This window comes from Benincasa hispida, chromosome 1, assembly GCF_027475165.1.
Source record: "Benincasa hispida cultivar pf3 chromosome 1, pf3_genome.v1.1, whole genome shotgun sequence".
In the NCBI taxonomy this organism is placed as follows: Eukaryota; Viridiplantae; Streptophyta; class Magnoliopsida; order Cucurbitales; family Cucurbitaceae; genus Benincasa; species Benincasa hispida.
This window is the reverse complement of record NC_143478.1, coordinates 77,337,048-77,360,210: the sequence shown is the minus strand read 5'-3', so window position 1 is coordinate 77,360,210 and position 23,163 is coordinate 77,337,048. Positions and strand designations below refer to the sequence as shown.

The following is a 23,163-nucleotide window of genomic DNA, read 5'->3' as shown; positions in this document are numbered from 1 at the left end:
ATATAAACATTTTTTGGATTTTTCTATTTATAAGATTTTTTCGTTAATAATATTTTAAATATATATAGTTAGTAACTAAAGATAGTTAAATTTAGTTAATATAAAAATTTATTTTTTTAATAATAAAAATTTATTATTTTATTATTTTTTAATAATCAATCAATTATTTATTGAGATTAACCTTCTTTATGAACATATAATCAGTTTTTACAATCAGTTAATTATTTATTGTGATTAATTTATATTACCTCATTAATTATTAACGTATCATATTTATAAAACTTTTTTTAGTATTATTTATTAATATATCATATTTATAAACCTTTTTTTAGTATTCTTTATTAATATATCATATTTCTATCTTATTTTTCACCTTTTATAATATATTGTTTATTAAAATATATTTTATTATATTATTTAATAAAATTCCAAATTACTAATGTCGAACTTAAATTAATTATAAAAATGATTAAGTATTAAATTATAATTAATATGATGTTTCTTAAATATATTGATTGATTAATTTTAATTATAAATTACTCATTTTCAATTATTTATAATTGAAATTATTATTGATTCTTAATTAATTTTTATCAGTATATTGAATGATATTTATGATTGAATTAATTAATCTATTAAAATTATATAAAACTTTCATGCTTAATTTCATAAATATAAAATTCTGATAAAATTCTAATAACATTTTATATGCACAACTAAATACAGTCATCTTTGATTTCCATATATCTTATTCTCAGGTGTTCTATTTCCGAACATCCTTTATTCTCAACATCTATAAAACCTTAAATCAAATGAGTTAAGGTATTAATTAAGTGCTCATTTTCCGTTTGCTTGTATGCTTTTATGCTCTTTTAGCAAGTGAACCACCCTTCAATCGTAGAGTGGGAACACATCAGAGGGATTAACAACCCTCGGACACATTCTAGCTAACCCGATGAACTTTATTCCCTTACTCTAAACTTCTCCAAAAGCATGCCATCAGTCGACTGAGTTCCTAACAACTTCCCAAAGGAAGTTTGAAACAAAAAGTGCGAAGATTGGATAGACTAAGCTACTTTAATTAGAATCTTTTTACCACCCATCTAGAATGGATGATCTTTTCCTTAAAGGTTTTTATAGTTTTAGATTATAATAGTTTGTTTTTGAGTATAGATTATTTTAGTTTGATTATAATAGCATGTATTTGCGGTGTAATCTATTTTAGTTTTGAGAAAATAGTAAACACTGTAATAAAGAATAAAAAATGATGAATGTAAAATAATAAAAATGGTAACAAATAGTAAATACGATAGCAAATAAAGATTTTGAAATAGTATTGACTATAATTAATTAAGAACTACAAAATAGTATTTATTATAATCTTAAAATAGTTTTTATCCTAAACGTCCCTGAAGTGTTTCAATAAACTCTTTTTTGAAAAACAATAAAAAACAAAAATAAAACTCAGTAATGTTTCCTTGCTTTTAGAAAAAGTTGAAGAGACTCCAAGGTATCTCAAAAGTGTTTCTTATAACATGGTCTCCAAATCCTCGTTTTTCAGTGCTAAAAATGTGATGAGAACAAATTCCACCAAGGGATGAGGTTCGATTTAATCGGATTAAGAACATCTGAGGCAATTACAAAATGACTTTAATTCTACACAACAGTCCAAAATTCAGCTGTATGTACAAAAGAGTATTAAAGTAAACACTTTTTAGCGTTGATATTTAAACCAAATCATTTTGGTTTGATCTACATAAGTCATTTTCTCAATTAGCTTATCAATCTTCTCTACGAAGTGAACAGTACACACAAATATACGATGGATTGCATTACATGCAGGGGCTATAAATGCCAAATATGAAGAGTATAGGATATGTTGACCCCTTTTTACTCAAGGAATTGCAGATTTCCAAAGCACATTGGTTACTGCTGGTTTTGCTGTCTTTGCTGGCCAAAATTAGGGTGAGTCTGTTGCATGTTTTGAAGTGGTACCATACCAGATTGTAGAGACTGTGCATTTGTAGGCATGTTGCCAAATGCACCTTGTGAAGCAAGCTGCTGTTGCTGCTGTTGTTGTACTTGTTGCTGTTGTTGCATAGGCATCATACCGCCCGTACTACCTCCTCCCAAGTTGAAGACTGATGAGGAATAAACGCAAGCTGCTTGTTAGAAAGCAATATTGTAAAAAAAATTACACAAAGACCATATTATTATGCCTCTGCCTTAACGGCACAGTCGTTCGTCTAATTCTCAATAGAACATGAATAAATCAGTGAGCCAAGGGACATACTCTGATCACTCAGAATTTGAGAAGCATGGCTTCGTTGCGGATTGCTCACAGGTAACCCATACTGGAACAAAGTAATTGCAAATGAAATGGAACAAAATATTCGAACAATGATAGGGGTACAAAATATTCAAACAATTGAAAAAATGGAAAGAATACAAGGACACGTAAAAAAAACCGAGCTTACAAAAACCTTACTAAAGAAAGGAGTTCCATAACTATGTAAAATGTTGCCTATAGAGTAATTACAATAAGTCTTCGAAATTGAAGCCCCAAAGAGAAACATGGTCTCTCTTCACACCTCTAAACAGTGTATTGTTTCTCACCCTCCAAAGATCCACAAGCACACCCCAACAAACCACAAAAGATGGCCTCTCTCACTCTCTTAACAAGAAACAAACTTTTCATTAATATAACAAAAAGAGCCTAATGCTCAAAAGATACCTATGGAAAATAAAAGAAGAGAAGAAGAAAAGAAGAAGATAAGGTTTACGTGGAAAGCCCTAGACCAGGGAGAAAAAAACCATGATAGAATAATTCTTATTAATTTTTCACCTACAATCACCACAGACACCACGTATAAGTAGACTAAGGCAAACCCTAATACAGTAGAGAAATAAAAAAAACTAAAATGCCCTTAGGGCGAATACACCATTTTCAACACTCCCCCTCAAGTCGGGGCGTAGATGTCAATGAGACCCAACTTGCTAACACACATATCGTAGCTTTGCCTCAGTAACCCTTTAGTGAGAATGTCAGTAACTTGTTGATGAGAAAGAATATAGGAAATGCAAATACTGCCGTTATCCAGTCTTTCTTTAATGAAGTGCCTATCAATCTCCACATGCTTAGTTCTATCACGTTGCATTAGGTTGTTGGCTATACTTATAGCTGCCTTGTTATCACAATAGAGTTTCATAGGAGTGTCGCTGTCTTTGTGAATGTCAAACAAAACCTTCTTCAACCATATCTCTTCACATATACCCAGACTTGTAGCCCTGTATTCTACTTCAGCATTGCTTCTGGCAACCACTCCCTATTTCTTACTCTGTCAAGTCATAAGATTACCCCACACAAAAGTGCAGTACCCTGAAGTTGATTTTCTGTCAGTAACATACCCTGTCCAATCAGAATCGGTGTAAGCCTCAATGCATCTTCTGTCATGTTTCCTCAACATTAGACCCTTTCCTGAAGTAGATTTCAAATATCTCAAAATTCGAGTAACAACCTCCATATGCCTCTCGTAAGGTGCCTGCATAAGCTGACTAACTATACTGACAACATAGGATATATCCAGTCTAGTATGAGACAAGTAAATCAACTTTCCTACCAGACGCTGGTACCTTTCTTTATTAACAGGAGTTCTGTCGACAGAGTCTCCTAGCTTAGCGTTTGACTTCAATAAGGGTATCAATAGGTTTACAACTAGTCATCCCTGTTTCTCTCAACAAATCAAGAGTGTATTTTCGTTGAGAAATAGATATTCATTCTCTCGATCTTTACACCTTCATTCCAAGAAAATATCTTAACCTCCCGAGATCTTTAATCTCAAATTCACCCACCATTTTCTGTTTTAGTTTGGTAATCTCAGCAGCATCATCCCCTAACAAAATAATATCATCAATGTACACAATTAGAACAACCACCTTTCCTGATGCAAACTTCTTTGTGAACAAGGTATGATTTGAGTGCCCCTGAATGAAACCTTGGGACTTAACAAAGGTGGTGAATCTATCAAACCAAGCTCCCGGAGATTGTTTCAAACCATATAGTGATTTCCTGAGGTTACAAACCTAATAACCAAATTGAGCTTCAAATCTAAGAAGATGACTCATATAGACCTCTTCCTTTAATTCACCATTTAGGAACGCATTCTTCACATCAAGTTGATGAAAAGACCAATCTTTGTTGATAACTACTGAGAGAAGAACTTGAATCGTATTTAGTTTTGCCACTGGAGAGAAAGTTTCTGAGTAATCAATTCCATACGTCTGAGTAAACCCTTTAGCAACCAATCTGGCTTTGTACTTATCAAGCGTTCCCTCAGACTTATACTTACAGTAAACACCCATTTGCACCCAACGGTTTTGTGCCCTTTAGAAAGAGCCATAAGGTCCCACGTCTTATTCGTTTTAAGAGCTTTCATCTTTTCCATAACTGCTGCCTTCCATTCGGGAATTTCCATAGCCACATGCACATTGGTTGGTATTGTTACACTATCTAGGTTAGTAGTGAAGGCTTTAAACCCACAAGACAAGTTATTGTAAGAGAGGAAACTGTGTATGGAATACTTGGTACATGACCTGGTCCCTTTTCGTAAAGCAATGGTTATATCAAGGGTAGCATCATACTCTCCTGCTTTACGTTTACCTAACTCCTAAATAGTACAAGAACGGTGGTCACACTTGTTTTCACGCGGCAAGTCCTCATCCTCTTGAATCTCTCCTGATGACCTATTACTATTTCCAGTTTTGTCATTATCTGGAACAGTCTCATCAATGTCACCACTTTCAATCACATCACCATCAACACACTTACTAGTATCATCAGGAACATAAGTATCTTGAACTTGAGCCAATGCGAGTTTCGACTCATGGACAGTATCCAGTGGAGCAACAGGAGGCACTATTTCCTTTCTAAGATTCTTCCTGTAGTGTTATCTAGGACATTTGTTTAGTAGAAAGGACAGTATTATTTGTATCCAGGATAGGTTCCAAAAGAAAATCCACAGGAAGGGAATATGTGGACAAGTTAGTCTCTTCACTAGAACTCTCCCTCTACAGAGGACTAATGGGAAAGAAGGGTTTATCCTCAAGGAATGTTACATCCATGGTGACAAAATACTTCCTTCAGGCTGGATGGAAACATTTATAGCCACGCTGGTGAAGAGGATATCCAACAAAGATACATTTTTGAACCCGAGGAGCAAATTTAGTTTGGTGAGGAACATGAGATGACTATGGACAAACACAGTACATTCAAACACCCAAAGAGGAACATCAGGAACGAGACGTGTGGAGAGGTAAGACTCTTTGAAACATTCAAGAGGGGTTTGGAATTTGAGAACATGGGAAGGCATCCGATTAATGAGGTGTGCTACAGTCAGAACAACATCTCCCCATAAATATGATGGAAAAGATGCAGGAAGCATTAGGGACCGGACAACTTCAATGAGGTGACAATTTTTCCGTTCAGCCACCCCAACAAGCACACGAATTTTGATGGACAATACCTTTAGAATTAAGGAACTCACGAAGGGTGTTATTAATGAACTCCCGACCATTGTCACTTCAAAGGATGGCAATCTTGGTGCTAAACTGAGTTTCTACTGTAATATAAAATTGTTGGAAAACAGACGTCACTTCTGATTTGTCAGTGAGCAGAAACACTCATGTAAGACGAATGTGATCATCAATAAAGGTTACAAACCAACGCTTGTCGGACAGAGTAGTGATGTTTGATGGACCCCAAACATCACATGGACTAGATGGAATGGCCGAGAAGGCTTGTAAGGCCAAGAAGGGAAAGTAACCTGGTGTTGTTTTGCACGCGCACACACATCCCAAGACAAAGAAGAAACATCCACACTATGAAACAAATGGGAAAACAAATATTTCATATATTGAAAGTTTGGATGACCAAGGCGAAAATGCCATAACAAATAATCTTTTTCAGATGTTGAAAATGAAGATAATAGACTAGTCCTAGAAGAACCCCTAAAGGGAGCGTCACCACAAAGGAAATAGAAGCCCCTGTCATGCCGAACAATGCCAATCATCGTCCTCGAGCTCAAATCCTGCAAAACAGTATCTGGTGAGAAAACAACACGAAAATTCAAATCCCCCGTTATTTTACTGATAAATAGCAGGTTGTAGGATATCTTCGGAACATGCAACACATTCTGTAAAGTCAACCCCTGGAGAGGAGACAGATGACCCTTTCTTGCGACAGGAGCAAAGAACCCATCTGCTATTTGAATCCTCTCATTACCAACACTTGATAAATATGAAAGAAAATGATCAGATGAGCCAATTAAGTGATCAAGTTGCTCCCGAATCTAGATCCATGGTTCTTTCCCTTTAACAAGAAGACTAAAGGATTGAGGGTTACCTGACTGGACAATTGTACCGACCCCTATAGTACCTAGGTCATTCTAGTTGGCCACTTGGGAATTCGACACACCATCAGTGGATTCACCCACAAGAGCTCCCCCAGACTTTGACTTGTTTGGAGAATGACGTCTGTCATTCGAGGGTCAACCATGTAGTTTCCAGCACTAGTCCTTGGTATGTCATGGTTTCTTGCAATGTTCACATATCGGAGAAGATTTACCATTCTGCTTATCATTATCAGGACCAGAAGATTTCACACCAAATGCAACGGAGTCTATAACAATAACCACAAAATTGTTCATAGCACTGGATCTATCTTCCGCCAATCGGATCTCCGAACAAACCTCAATGAGTGTCGATATCGATCTTTGTCCCAGTATCCAACTACGAACAATATCAAATCTAGAGTTCAACCCAGCAAGGAAGTCATAAACCCGATCAACTTCCTCAATCTTCGAAAACTGGACATCATCGTAGGGACAATCCCAGACAATATCGCGACATAGATCCATCTCCTGCCACAGTAAAGACAGTTTGTTGAAGTAAGAAGTCACGTCCATGGTTCCCTGTTTGTACTCATGGACCTGTTTCCGCAGGGTATACAGGCATGATGCATTTTGCCTTTTAGAGTACAGCTTCTGGACTGCATCCCAAATGTCTCGAGCTGTAGCAGAATACAGCAAGGACGTTCCTATATGAGGTTCCATGCTGTTCACCAGCATAGAACGGAGCAAGGAATCTTCTGCCTTCTAGATACACTCCTGAGGATCCCCAGGTTTCGATTTCGGTATCTCACGAGTTAGATATTCGAATTTATCTCCCCTCGAGAGCCAATTTGATGGACTGGGACCAAGAGAAATAGTTTTTGTCCATTCAATTTCTCCCCTATAATTAACCTGTAGAATTTCCCACAGATCCAGTCAAAATATTTTGAGTATGTAAATTAGGGAAAGTTGTTACTGGATTTTCCGAATACAATGGTAGACTCGAAGAGAAATCTGAGTTAACAGGATTTGTCTGAAGATTTGTTGTGGTCCCAAGAATGGCCCCAAGAGCTGCAATTTGTTGTTGAAGGCTTGCTAGTTGTTGTTGGACTCCAACTTCAGATAGGCCCATTAGCCCCAAGCCACCATGACCAGCCGACCCATGTTGAGGAGGAATAGGGTAGGTGGTCGTAGAGGGTTTCTGCCCACCTGGAAAAGAAAACGCCTCACTCGTATGGTCGATGGCTGGAGACGGAAACATCGACTAGAGTGGTGGCTGGTGACACGGTTGGGAAGGCGTGCGACGCGGTTGGAAAGGTCCTGACCTGCTGTGCAGCTAGAAGGCCGCCTATTGGCTGCTGGTGGATCCCGTGCGGCGCGGCTGGGCTAGTCCCAAACGCCTGTTAGGCTTCTTGCATCGACTGTGGTTGCATCGAGTTAAGGATGGACCAGAGATATTTGTCGACAACAGCCTGTATAGCGGCAGTATTGATCGCTTCTGTCGTAGTTCCATCACTGACTAGGGTTGATGATTGAATTTCTTCCATAGTGGCGAGGGTTTCATCACCTTGCTCTGATACCATATTGAAAATAAAGGAAGAGAAGAAAAAAAGAAGAAGAAAGGTTTATGTGGAATACCCTAGACCAGGGAGAAAAAACCACGAAAGAAGAATTCTTATTAACTTTTTCACCTACAATCACCACAGACACCACATATAAATAGACTAAGGCAAACCCTAATATAGTAGAGAAATATAAAAAGACTAAAATATCCTTAGGACAAATACCCCATTTTTCAACAATACCAACTCCAACAAGGAGTGAGAAAAAAGCTAAAAATAAAGTTAAAACCCCCAAACCATAAGCAATCAAACCCAAGTAAACAACCTAAAACAGAATAAACAATAAAAGCATACAGGCCAAGTGAACAAGAAAATGGCCTCTCTCTGAAAGGCAGATTGAGAGTAATTCCCCAATTGACGCTCTAATATCCCTCAACGAGCTAGCACAAAACCAAAATCCTGAAAGTTGTTCTGCAGAAACCTCACAAACTCACAATTTCATAGCTAGTGATATAAAGCAGCTTAGGATACATACTTTTTTATAGAAGACGGAAAAACAAAAGATCATACAAAATGAAAGTTGAACACTCCTTGGGAAAACCTTAGCACCTTCCATCCAACCTCCAAACACCGCTGTCAGCCTTAGACGAATTTGAACATCTTATGTCGCTACCCTCACCCATTGATCCTCAACGTCATCCTCTTCTTCTACTTTCTTTTGCAAAGTACTCTCTCCTACTGCTAAAAACCTCCAACCTTCGTTCACCGCAGTCAACCTCAAACATTTGAAAACATCTCAGACATCTCCGATGTCATCCTCTTCTTTTTCTTCTTTGCAGTTCGTCAAGTACCCTCTCCCACTGAAACTCTTACTCATCCCCAACTTATCTCACTGGTAATCTAAATCTCCATCACCAACATTGTTTTCCATTGTCCCTGCCGCCTTTGCCCGCTATTTTCGCCATGCAATTCGCTAATTAAAGCCATTTTTGTAGGTTTCTTGGTTTGCATATTCATTTTTTATGGCCTGGGGGTTGTCAGTGTGGTTATTTCCCATTATGATGGAAGTTCTAAGTTGTTGCATCTAGATTACCTATTTTCGTATTTGGTACGAGAATGGATATTTTGTGGAAGACATGAGCTACAAACAGAAGATTTTCTTCTCTCTCTCCCTTTTACGTTGGTTTGAAGCCAGTTTGGTTGAGCTTTTGCATCTCCTGATCAATCCTTTGTTCATAAGAAAGACCATGGAGATTTAGTCATTTGGTTATATAGTTTAGATCTTCTTTTGGTTGGTTTTTTTAATGTGTTGTTTGGCCTAGCACTGAAGGAAGAATGAACATTCACGTTCCAGCTAGTTTTGACCCAAAATAAAAAGGGTGGTTAGTATTTGAGAAATGATTAAGGACTTTCTTCTTTTTCTTTCTTCTTTCTTATTAATGTTGATAATGCGACAGAACTTGAATCCCAATTCAATAGTTGTGGTTGAACCTATATATCAGTCAGAGAAATGTGCGATGAATGGAGCAGTCAAGAGTTATACAGAGGTGTTAGTGGAAAATCAGAGCATCCATTCTTCTCATTTGCAAAAATTAATTTTCGACTCGAGCAATGCTAAGACCTCTTATTGCGTTAGAAAAGATCAGCATGGCAAATTGTCTCTAGATAGAAAAGATCAGCATGGCTGGCAAATTGCCTCTAGGAGAACTTTAAAAGATGCTGAAATTTTAGATTTTGCAGCTCTCATGGAAGTTCGCTCCAAAACACCGGTTAGTGTTGGGTCTGATTTCAGAATTTGGAGTTTGGAGGCTTCAGATTCACTTTTGGTTAGATCCTTCTCCTGCAAGTTAAGATCCTCTTCTCCTTTATCAAAAATGATTTTGATATAAGAATAGGGATTAATGGAGTAATTAGGTAATATTCTAGGTTAATTCCCTTTTTACCCCCTTGTAATAAAGCTCCATAAATAGGAACTTTTCCCTCTTGTATCAAACACATTATTCATTCTAATAAAAGTACAATCTTGATCCTTGGAGGATTAATCCTTGAGGCTACTTAGGCTACATCAATTTGGTATCAGAGCATCCGTTTGGGCCAATATTGACTATCGCTGGTGGAAGTCCATGAAATTCTTGATGATGCCAATCACAAGAAAGTTGTGCTTGTTGTCGAACAACCCACATAATTAGGGGGAACCCTTGAAATTCCAAGAAAGAAAGAAGAAACTAAAAATTTTGCAAAATTTTGCAAGAATGAATTATTGCCGATCAAAGATGTCCAAGAAAAAACCAGAAGTTGTTATAGGCAAGAAAATCAATTTTACTTCCAAAAGCAATGCTGGGATTTTGACTCAAGTGATTCAAAAGAAGAATTTCAACCTATTAATTTTGCCCATGCTTAATTTTATCAAAAAACCTATCATTATCCACATTGAAAATTTGAATCTAGTGGTTCTAGTGACTCCAAAGATGTTTCTAAGTCAATTTGGGATGGAATAAGAAGGCAACAATAACGAGAAAGGGCTTAACGATTGAATCAAACCCTTTTTTTTTAAAGAAATCAACGTAAAGATTGGGAGTTAGATGAATTAAAGAATCATGAAGAATGGATTTTTACAGCTCAAGAAGAATGTTCAAGACTCAAAATTATTCTTTTGATTATGAAACACAATTAAGAAACATTGATTCAAGAAAATCAATAGATGAGTTCGATACACTACGAGATTGAAACATATCCAAAAATCCAACAAAATGACTACTTTGTTCCCATAGCATTGGAGGAAATAAAGAAAACAACAAAAGAAATCCAATGTTCATTGGAAAAAATGACTCAACATATTGATCATTTATAATTCATTTGCAAGAGTTCAAGAACAGATTGATCTCATATATGGAAGAAAAAACAAAGGAATCATGGTGGAAAATTTTTCGAATAGAAAATCTTGAAGATAAAATTGGAAAAAATCTTGTTGAAACCCATGTAACTTTAACGGAGGTGATTGGGACAAAAATCATGGAACCAAAGAAGAAGAAAAAGAAGAATTTGAAGATGTTAGTTTGGAAATTGTCTCAAGTTAAGAAAAATTCAACAAAGAAGATAGAAAAGAGATATCGAACAGCGAGCAAGAATCAAACCAGAACAACGACACATTGATTGCATTGGAAATGGATCACCAAACTGTTGAGGAGCTTGAAGCGAATGATAAAGAAGATGTGATTCTTGAACGATTGTCTTTGGAAGGTGGTTTTTTAATGATTGGTCCTTTAAATACGGTTTTGAATGAGCTTGAAGGAAACATCCTTTTTAGGTTTATGGCCGATGGAGTTCATCTTTTGGTTGCAATATTGGATTTTTTGTCTCGAATTTATCCCTTTGATCATAATATTTTTATTCAAAATGTAGGAGGTTGGTTTGGTCACTCTATTGAACAAATTTATTTCATTCCTTGTTTGCTTCATAATTTTTTTCTTTTTAGAACTTGAGGACGAGTTTTCTTTTTAGAGGGGTAGAATGATGTAAGAAGAATAGGTTATTAATTGAGTAATTAGGTAACATTCTAGGTTAATTCCCTTTTTAGCCCCACTTGTAATAAAGCTCTACAAATAGAAACCTTCCTCTCTTGTATCAAACACATTATCCATTCTAAAAAATATTTATAAGCTTGATTCTTGGAGGATTAATCCTTGAGGCTATTTAGGCTACATCAGAATTGGCGTTATGGCAATCTGGTAATCTTTTGAGGGTTTCCATTTTATCTTGGATTCTATTAAACAATAGCCTGAACACAGCTGATGTTCTTCAGAAGAAATTAGCCATTGCCTTCAGCCATTAATTTGTTTTCTATGTCATTTGAATGTGCAAAGCTACAACCCTGTTCTTTTTACTTGCCCCTTCTCGTTTAAATGCTGTGAATGTGATGTAGGACTTGTTGAATACTTTAGTTTAAGTTGTTGAATTGATGTAGCTATTATATTTTGTAATCCGGCTGTATTGGGAGTTAAGGAGGTAGCTATTATACTTTGTAATCTGGCTGTATAAGGAGTTAAAATTACTTTCATTAACCGGTAACTCATGAGGATGACCGGCAACCTAGGTGATCAGTCACCTTATGTGTACAAATAGGCTTTCATGCCTACATTCCAATTCATTAATACAAGATTACTCTTTGAATTCTTGGAGCAATACATCAAGCTGGTGCAAGCTTCTTAATTTATTCAAACTATCATGGGTTTTTTTTACTCGGTCAGAGTCAGTTTTGAGCTAAAAATGTGGTCGGTTTGGAAAATGTCCAAACCGATATCGACCGCCGCAACATTGAAAACCGAGTGAGCGGGTGGGTGGAAAAGTTGGTTTTTTTAAAAAGTATATATAAATAAATTAATTAAACTTATATATATATGTGTGTGTGTATATATATATGTATGTATGCATGCATGCATGCATGTATATGTATATATTTTATTTTTTTAATATATCGGTCGACCCGATCCAAAATTTCCGACCGACCGATTGTCGACTTTTTTCCTCCTTTGAACCAACTCCGAACGACGCTGCTTCCATCTCACTCGACCGAATTCAGTTTGGTCGGTTTTAGTCGGTCGGCTCGGTTTTTCGGTCTGTCATGTTCACCCCTAGTTCTAGCTTAGACGTCATTGCTTCAGCTCGCCTCAATGCCTCTCTTTGGTGCTCTCTCACTACATCCTTTGTGGGCTACTCAAGGACATCAATCTCAACTGGCCAGCATTTTTATTCCCTTATTGGTTTGGTTTTGTTCATTGTTAATGTGATTTTTAGTTATGGGTCTGTTCCAATTATATTTTACTCGTTGCTTTGTCTATTTGATGTAGAGAATAAGAATATTACACCTTTAATACATGTTTAATGCTGGAATCTTATTTATAAACATTAGTTATAAAGTTAGTTATGAGTCTAACCGGCTGTCCAGGTCATTAAACCAAGTTACTGGTTTAGCCGGTCATCTCTTCATGTATAAATAAGCTTCCTGCCCCTTCATTTAATAATATTTAGTCTATTTTCTCTTAAACTCTTGGTATGTTACATCATATTGGAATCAGAGCTTGTGATCCAAAACGTGCATTCTTTTTCTTGGATCACCTTATGGATGCGGAAGCTTCCTCATCAACCAAAGCCTTGGAGACTAGAATGGCTTCGGTAGAATTAGCCATAGTGGATGTGAAGAATGAGATGAATGACCTTCGAGTTATGCTAAGCCCAAATTCTGCAACATATGGACATTTCAAACCCAATGGTGGCTCACGGACAGCAAGTTTTTGACAATTGAAAAAACAAGAATACTTTGCAAATCAATGAAAATCTTCTAGAAGGAGAACAAGCTGGTGAAAATGGTCTGAACATCAATCAAACAGAAGTCGGGCACCAAGAAATAGTCCAAGAACCTTTCAAGAACTTGGGAAGAACTTACCGTGGAGAACAATTTTGGGTGACATACATAATTCCCTACCAAGAAAGCTCAATTATCAGCCAAGATTGCGAGTTCAAGATGTTCAAATCCCTGGATACATGATGCAAGATTCTGACTCTTCAGAGGAAGATGAGAATTATTGCTGCCTGAATCAAGATTGGATGGGAAGACGCCAAGGAAGACCGCAATACCCTCAAGAACATTAGGATTATAAGATGAAGGTCGATCTCCCTAGTTTTGATGGCAAAATGGACGTTGAAGCTTTCTTGGACTGGATCAAGAAGGTCAAAAACTTCTTTGAATACGCTAATACAGCAGAAGATAAAAAGGTGAAATTGGTAGCCTTCAAGTTTCAACGAGGAGCTTCAGCTTGGTGGGATCAACTTCAAACCAACCGAAAGTACTATGACAAGCCACCAATCAAATCTTGGCCCAAGCTTCTAAGACTAATGAAAAAAGATTCCTCTCCCTCAACTATCAACAACTCTTGTACAATCAATACCAACTTTGTAGGCAAGGAGATCGATCTATTCTTGATTACGCTCAAGAATTTCACTGATTGGGGGCTAGAAACAATCTTCCCGAGACCGAGCAACAACTTATATCAAGATTCATCCTTGGCTTACGAGAAGATATTAAATAAGTTCTCAAATTACATCCATTGGCCTATTTGGTTGATGCCATCACCTTAGCCACCACCATTGAGGAAAGTCAAGAAGCAAAACAACTAAAAACATACCAAAGAAGACAGAATTGGGAGCGACAACAACCTTCCTTTCATCGAATAGAACAATCCAAAACAGCTGAACAAACTTCTTCTTTAAGTCAACAAGCAAAGAAAGATGACTCTATATCCAAGCAATCGAAACCTAAGCCTACGGAAACCACCTCAAACAAGAAGAATTCAAATCCTTACAACCGGCCAACTCTAGGAAAGTGTTTCTGTTGTGGACAACAAGGACATCTCTCGAATAAGTGTACTCAATGAAGGACGTTAGCCATCCAAGAAGAAGATGATCTTGTAGGGAATGATTGTGCAGATGACGATGACAATGAACTTGCTTACATTGAATCCGACGATGGAGATCAATTGTCTCGTGTTCTTCAACATGTTCTCCTTACACTTAAGTCTGAAAGCCACCCCCAACGTTATTCTCTATTTCGCACTCGTTGCACCATCATGGTCGGGTGTGCCAAGTAATTGTTGACAGTGGGAGCACTGAAAATATAGTGTCAAAAAAGTTGATTGCTGCCCTTAATCTAAAGGTTGAGGCTCACCCGAATTCTTATAAGGTCAGCTGGATCAAAAAAGGGGGAGAGGCAACAGTTCAGGAAATTTGCACAGCCTCTATTTCAAAAGGAAACATTTACCAAGACCAAATCACTTGTGACGTCTTAGAAATCGACGTCTGTCACTTGCTTTTGGGCAGACCGCGGTAATATGACAACAAGACTCTTCATAATGGTCGTGACAATATCTATGATTTACGTGGGTGGGCAAGAAAGTGGTCCTCCTCCCTCTAAGTATGAGGGTACCTTCTAATCCTAAAAAACAACTCTTTTTCCTGACCAATGGTACATTTTTAATGTTGGAATCTTATTTGTAAATATTAGTCATAAAGTTAGTTATGAGTAAAACTGGCTGTCCAGGTCATTAAGCCAAGTTATTGGTTTAGCCGGTCATCTCTTCATGTATAAATAGGCTTCCAGCCCCTTCATTTAATAATATTCGGTCTATTTTCTCTTAAGCTCTTGGTGTGTTACATAACTATTGTTTGCTTTCTCTCTCTTTTGTAGAGTTTTGTATCTATTGAGCAATAGTCTCTCGTTCAATTTTATCAATGACAAGTTTTGTCTCTTAAAAAAAATGAAAATTTTGGTTTCCTTTTCAGACCCAAAAAAAAAAAAAAACAAAATCAAACCACAAAGAAGATGCTTTTTCATTCAACGAAGAGGAAGAAACAACACCTATTTGAATTTTCCAACTTAATATACCCAATAATAACAGACTGCGTTTAGATTTGCATACACCCTACCCTAGCCTCGCCTCTTCTCTTCCCCTCAACAGCACTTGGAAAAAAAAAAAAACACATTAAAATTTAATGAGCAAATATAGAACAAACCTGCATACGCGACATGAGTGGTTGTGATGACATTGTAGCTGAAATATTTGGAATCTGGGAAAAAAAATTAAGAAGAAATAATTTTAATAACAATTAAAAGAAAATAAAGGTAAAATGTATTATATCGAGGTGTCGACTGTCAACTGTCAACTTATATTTCTAGAATTATAAGTGAAGAGAGGTATACTCATTATTATGAAAGATGGGCTACCAACCAATTTGGCTATGTTATTGGAGTTAATGCTCAAAAAATGATCCTTTGTTTGTTGGTTGGGATGCTTAAACTTCATGGTTTGAACTTGGCTCATAAATTCTAAAGTGGAAGACAGCAGTTGGAATTATATGTGCAACTCTTCAGCATAGAAATTACTGGAAAGTTAATCAGATGTATTCAAATTTGGGCAATCGATCACAATTAGCACCATGTCAGTTTGTTTTGGCATCAGTTTCAAGTTTCATCTTCATTCAAGGCTCCAAAACCTCTGTTGCAAGTTTGGCCCTTTGTTGGAAGTACATTGCCCTTTTGTTTGATCATTAGCGAGGATTTGCAGCACTTATTTGACTGCACCTTCTCCAGTCAATGTTGGCATCATTTATTCTCGGTGTTTCATCTTCAGTGGGCCTTTTGGCAGTTCTTTCAATGAGAATGTTGTTCAACCCCTGGTTGGTCCTTCTTTCAAAGTTACTTCTCAATTGGTTTGATCAAAAACAGTCAAAGTTATTCTTTCGGAGTTTTGGTTTGAAAGGAATCAAAGGCCTTTTCATGAAAAGGTTCTCATATGGTCGGCTCTATGGGAGTATGTTCGTCTCAAGCTTCTTCATGGCATTCCCTATCCAAGCACTTTGCCGATCTTATTGATCTCTTTGAATTGGAACGTTTTTTTTCAGCTTAATTATCTCTGTATTATTCTTTTGTTGTGTTTTGTTTCTTTGTAATTTGAGCATTAGTCTCTTTTCATTTCATCAATTTTCATTTCCTTTTCAGGAGGAGAGGAAAAAAAGGAAAAAGTGGATCTGGAAACCCAAAAAATATCTCAAAGAGATTTGTCAGAGGAAGTCAAATTCTAGATCTGATTAACTGCTAGTGAAATGAATGCTGACTACAGGTGTCATAAATACGAGTGATTTAAAATTACATATAAAGTTTGAGGACTTGATGTCTCAGTTATCATCATATTACTTTCATATTTATTTGCAGTGGAAGAAAATAGTTGCTTCACAACTACAAGGCAATTTATTCATTTTTTTTGTTTTGTGAATTTTATTTTGGGAAGATATAGCGTATCATTTGTCTTGAGTCTCTAAAGTCTAATCAATTTTGTAATTACCCAACAGCTTTCATGACCAGCTGAAGATCTATTTTGCAACTCCAGTCTTTTTATACATTCTCCCTTCTTAGGGAATGGAAATTTTCTCTTATCTGAAAAAAAAAATGCATCATTTGGTTATATTAATTAATAAAATTTAGGGTTTTCTATTAGGGAAATCGTTATTTGAATCAAATGAAATTAGTGGGTAAAAGGAAAAACTGGCAGCATTATGTCACCAGATAAAAGTATCAACGATACTTGACCAACTTAACAAGTTAAATAAAACGAGGACAAGACTTGCCAAAAGGAGCAAAAGAGATGGAACTCTAGGAGCTGCAGTTTTAATCTTGCTAAACCAACACAGCTACTTGTGAACGGACAGGAAAAGATAAGCCCGTAATCCAAAGTCAAATACAAGGGTCAAAGTTGTCTTCTCATCATTATGCAGTAGGCAGTAACTTCACTCCTCAAAACAATATGTTCGAGGCAGAGTGGAAAATTAACCTTAAGTAAAGCTACAAACCAACGGCACATCATTTACTTCATGGCTCGTGCAATTTACTTGATCCATGGTAATATCAATTCAACTACATCTAAAAGAAAGAAAAGAGAATACTAAATATTAACAAAACAAAGGATGGAAATATCTGACCATTTGAGAAGTTGGTGTACTCTGGGCAGCATTAAACAAACTACTGTTAGCAGCGCCAGAAAACTGGCTCAATTGACGATTTATTTGATTTCCTTGGCCAAGTTGGCTTTGAGTAATGCCATGTTGAACATGTCCAGAAGACATCTGCCGTCCCTGAAATTGCTGATGTGCCAGTGGCTGTGAAAACTGCATCTGATGCTGTCCATGAATCTAGCATGGTTATATAACAAAAGAAAATATAACTGATTCCAGAAAATCAAGAAGCACAGTTTGCATTGTGGATTAAGGAAACTGAACGCCATGTATATCAGTGAACACTTCAACATTGATAACTCTCCTCGTGTTATGTGTTGAGAAGTCACCCAATTAACAACACAGCGACTACCAATTAAAAGCATTTTTTTATGGGACTTCAGTTAAAAATATGGCATTGCTCAAGTTATCAGAATATAGTATACGTGGATGGGGCAAGTATTTGAATGGGCCATGGTTCTTTTGATATCTGACAAAGATTACCATGAATGCATTTCTTTTTCCTGTTATAGTCGAGGAATAGTTTCTGACTAACATAGTAACATAAATGTGAATAAAAGATGAGCAAAGCTAAGATCCCTGCCTCAAAACACACACACACGCGCTAATATGGTCCCAGGGGAAAAGATGAGCAAAGCTAGGACTTTCTGTAGTTGTGGCACTAGAGCGCTGGTGTGACATTTATGGACCGAACAAAACAACAAATCTTTTAAAGGTAAGTCCCTTCAGTTAGATTTCTTTTGTAATCTTGTACAAAATACAACCATCATGTGTTGGCCTAGTGGTAAATAAGGGGACAACCCCTTGATTTATTTATCTATTTATTATTCTTTTATAAGAAACACTCAAATATATTTCAACAAAAGATGGAAGAACAACCTAGGGGCAAGGAATTGAAAAGACCCCTTGAAGGAGAGTCTTCCAATCGTTGGATATCATCAAAAGACTAATTACAAAAAAGATTGGTATAGTTAGTACATCACCAAGAGGCCGAATGTTGAATAAGAGCCCAAAAAGAATAAAAAGAAACATACTTATCTTCAAAAATGCAACTAAAGAGGTCATGGGATACTTAGTACACCATCAAGAGGCTGTATGTTACACCACCAAGCATACTTATCAAGGGGGCATCCCCTTGATAAAGGGTTAAAGAGGTCATAGATCAATCCATGGTGGCTACCTATCTATGATATAATCTTATGGGGCTGTTTGGGGCGCTAAGATGATATAGGATGTGAGGAGTTCTGATGTATGGAGAGTTCTGATGTCTGGGGAGTTTTGATCGAGTATGATCGAGCATTGAGATGATATACGATACACGGAAGGAAAATGACGATGAGATACAAAACACATTTCGAAAATGGGCCCACAAACAACTAAAATCAGCGAAATAGGATAACGGGCCTCCAAACATTGAGATGATATAGGATGTGGGGATATACGATCTCAGGTTGGGCCCCCAAAACAGCCCCTATGAGTTTCCTTGACACCCAAATGTTGTAGGGTCAAGCGGGTTATCCCGTGAGATTAGTCAAAGTGCGCGTAAGCTGGCCCGGACACTTGGATAAAAATTTTAGAAAAAATCTTGTCCAAAATACGGTTTTTGGTGAGCTTCTTTACATTCAAAATTCTTTTATAACTGCAGCATCTTTATCAATGATTGGAAAGCTCGTCCAATAGTTAGCTTCTTAGTTCTTTTTTTTTTTTTTTTTTGAAAAGGAAACGATTCATTATATTAATAAATAGAGAGGAGTGAAAGCTCTAAGTACAATAGAGTTATACAACGAGCAAAGCGAAAATACAAGTGCTTGTAAAAGGATCAGGAGATGCACCCGGACGTCTCAACTAGGTTGACACTCCCTTAGCACCCTCATCATCTCCAATTCTAACCCATAACTGGGAGATATAACAACTAGATTACAAAATGAGGACAAAGCCTAAAGAAACATCAAAAGTGAAAACCTAAAGATAAAGCCAAAACAGTGGCCTGAAACTTATGGAAATATATAAAAAGTTCAATAAGTGGTGCTGAAATCTGGAAATCTGGAAATGTTTAGTGTTGTCCAATGGGAGGGGTTGAGATAAAGGCCCTCCAATTGAGGTTGAAATCTGAAAGGCTATAGGCACGGAAAGGATCGGAAAGGAGGCACTAGGAGGAGGCTTGACGATGGACGGCTTCAAAGCGGTCTTGGCATCTAGTGGCTTTGTTATGGAAAATCCTTTGATTTCTTTCAAACCAAAGGTCTTCCAATAAGGCTTTTACAGCATTACACCATAACAAACAAATGGATTTGTGGGAAATGGGGCCGGCAAGGAGCTGAAACACGTTACTTTTGAAATCGTTGCACAAGATCCATGAAAGGTTGAAAAAACACAGCAGCTTTTTCCAACACCAATTTGAATAAGGGCATATAAAGAAGAGGTGAAGGGAGTCCTCACTATGTTGTAGGCAGAATGGGCAAACTGTGGGGGAAAGGGAGGATGCTGGTTGCTTTCTCTAGAGGACTTCAGCTACATTCAGCTGACCGAAAAGTATAATCCAAATAAGGATGTTGACTCTTCTTGGACTTTTTGTTTTCCAAATAGCCAAGAAGATGGGCTTTTCCAAGGGGGAGAATGGTGTTAGGTGGCCTTTGAGGGATTTAACGGTGTATTGGCCAGTGGTTGAGAAGGACCACACTCTTTTATCAAAAGAGAGAGAACTTTTACTTACAATTTTCCTCAACAAGTCTTGGAAGGCCAACATTTCTTCATCTTTGAGCGATCTTCGGAAATTAATGGACCACGAAGCTATGCTATTGTTCCAATGATCGGCAACTGAGCCATTGGGTAGCATGGTAATTCTGAATAAGCTAGGAAAAAGGATACTGAAGGGGGAGGGCCCTTCCCAAGTGTCTAACCAGAAGGCAATTCGACTGCCATTACCAAGTTTGAAAGTGGCCAAAGATTCTACCTTAAGCCATGTCTTTGAGATGTTAATCCATGGACTTTTCAAACTTTTACCACCTTTCCCTGCCGTGTGCCAATCAAAAGCATCCTATGAATACTTCTAACAACTTTGCCCCAAAGAGAGTTTTCCTCATTGAAGAATCTCCAACCCCATTTAGCAAGGAGTGCAACATTCATAGCTTTGAGCCCCCCAAGACCTAGACCACCATCTGCTATAGGTTTTTGAACCAATTCCCATTTAACTAAGTGATTTTGCTTGCTGCCCTTATTACCTTCCCAAAAGAAGCTTCGTACTAACCTTTCCATTTTAGTTGCTACCCCTTCGGGCATAAGGAAGATGGCCAAGTAATGGGTTCGAAGGTTTGAAAAGACTGAGGTGCAAATAGTGGCTCTTCCACCCCTAGATAGATTGAATCTTCTCCATTTTTCGAGTTTACCTTGTACTTTGTCTAGGACCGGCTGCCAAAAGGAGGCCCTTTTCGGGTAGCCCCCTGGAGGCAACCCTAGATAATAGAAAGGGAGGTGGTCAGCCGAAACATTCAAAGAAGCTGCTGTAGTATAGAACTCACTATCATCCACATTAATGCCATAGAGGGCTGATTTATCCCAATTTACCTTCAGCCCTGAACACCATTCAAAAAGCTCCACTGTATGCTTAAGTTTTGACAGCATAGTGCTGTCATATTTGCAAAACAATAAGGTATCATCCGCAAATTGGAGTATGGAGACTTGAACTTGCTCTTTGCCTACTAAAAAACCTTCAATGATGCCGGATTGGTTGAGTCTGGAAATTAATGCACTCAAAACTTCGCTGACTAGAAGATAAAGAAAAGGGGAAAGAGGATCACCTTGTCTTAGCCCTCTTGAAGCGGCCACTCTTCCCCTTGGTCTCCAATTAATGAAGACTGAGTAAAGTGGGTTTTTGACACATCCCAAAATCCATTCTATCCATTTCTTATTGAAGTTATTGGCCTGAAGCACTTTTTCTAGAAAATCCCAATCTTTGAGACCTCTGGTGTTCCAGGATACTATCTTCATCTTTTCGAGAACAGTGATCAATGCCAACCAATGATTAGTCCAATAATAGGCTGTAGTTAGTGACTAAACTCAGTAGATGTGCTGGAAGGTCAGAAGGGGTTGAAGGGGGGGCTGGATGGGCAGGGTTGGGGGTTTTTGCCTTGGCAGTAAGGTCCTCCCCTGTTTGAAACAGGGTAGTTAGGTCAGCAAGTAGGGATACTTCGGGAATTGGCTCATCTTGATCTTCTGAATTGATGAACCAATCGTTTTCCTCTGTACTAATACTGAAAGGGGAGTCAGGAGGGCAATCCCTCTCAATGATTGATTGAGGTTTAGGGGTGAAAATGGGGATTTCTTTGGGTAGTGGTCCAGCTGGGTTGGAAGGGGGAAGAGAAGATGGATAATCTGACCTAGAATTAAAAGGCTGCTTTGGGAGAGAAGGGATTCTGGCTTCTTAGAGCTGGCTGGAGACTGAGTTGAGGGTGAGTCCGAGGCTTTTGGGGTGGCCCCTCAGGTGCTTTCTTCTGATAAAGTGCTTAGGAAAAGTTTTGAAGAGGCACGAGGGGTGGCGGTCTCTGTTTAGCCGTTTTTGGTGTGCTTTGCAAGGTTTAAGGGTTGGTTTAGTATTTAGGGGAGGATGAGGAGGCTTGGAGGATGCAAAGACAGAGGTAAAGGTTGCTCTGTTAGGACAGGGGAGGGCAGGGCAAGGAGGGGATCGGATGTTTGAGGTAGTGAAGGCAAGGAGGTCAAGTGATCTGGTAAAGCAGGGGAGATGTACTGAGGCAGAGAACAGGGGAAGAGGAAAGCTGATGGGTAGCTTGGGTTTCGGGCTTGGCTAAGACATGCTCAACTGAGGAAGAAACTGAAGGGAGCACCACATTGCAAGGGACACAAAATTTTGCTTTCTTTTTTCTTTTTGGCACAGGTGGCTTTTCAAATTCAAAGGGGAGGTAGTGGCTGGAACTTCTTTCTCTTTCATCTTAATGGCAGCAAATGAATTAATATCTAACTGTGAAACACGAGGGGTTTTCAAATTTAAACAAGGTGCCTTATCTGGAGCAGCAATTAATTCAGGGGGCTTTTCGGTTTCCTTTAGAATGCCAAAGGACCTTTCGGATGGTTGCAGCTGCAATGGGGGCTTTTTGACTTCCTTTGAATTAAAAAAAGCCTTTTCAGAAGGCTACGGCTGTGAATGGAGGGAGGACTTCTCAGATTCCAAAATTAACTGATTTGCTTCGTTAGCCTCAATAAAAACACAAGTTGGCTTTTCGATTTCCCTTATTTCTCCCAGATTGTTATTTGAAGTTTGTGGCTTTTGGATTTCTTTCATCTTTTCTGCTTTTGCACTTGGACTTCGTGAGAACTTAGGTTTGGATTTATTTGACAATAGGAAAGACCAATTGGATAATTCAATTGAATCAAATTAGGAGGAGGCATCTTCATCCTTTAGAACATTTTATAACCGAACTAGGTCTATTGGGTTGGAGAAATCTTTAAACAAGACTTTAGGGGGTAGTTTTGAAGGCTGATAACAGCAAGCAATATCACCAAAGTTTAAGTAAAAACTTCCACGAATATCATCCTTAATTTCAATGGTGGTTGGCATGAATCCACATAAATTCTTCCTGACTCAATTTTCGCTTCTAAACAGTTGATGAGATTAAGAGTTTTTGATGCAATTGAAATTA

The 23,163-nt window shown here is 37.7% G+C and overlaps 1 protein-coding gene across 10 annotated transcripts in view; it reads right to left on the bottom strand.

Moving 5' to 3' along the window:
* Window positions 1-1,698: 1,698 nt before the first annotated feature.
* The window catches only part of MED8 (mediator subunit 8), a 36,684-nt gene continuing 15,219 nt past the window's right edge, over window positions 1,699-23,163 (bottom strand). For 2 of the 10 annotated variants that reach the window (XM_039051106.2, XM_039050962.2), the window contains exons 9-12: window positions 17,477-17,686; window positions 15,515-15,568; window positions 2,294-2,354; window positions 1,699-2,141 (exon numbers count right to left, since the gene is read on the bottom strand). In XM_039051106.2, the coding sequence (XP_038907034.1) occupies window positions 1,927-2,141; window positions 2,294-2,354; window positions 15,515-15,568; window positions 17,477-17,686 (540 nt within the window). In that variant the 3' untranslated portion in view covers window positions 1,699-1,926. The remainder of the gene's footprint in view (window positions 2,142-2,293; window positions 2,355-15,514; window positions 15,569-17,476; window positions 17,687-23,163) is intronic. The other 8 variants (XM_090315168.1, XM_039051171.2, XM_090315172.1 and 5 more) reach the window with 5 other exon arrangements.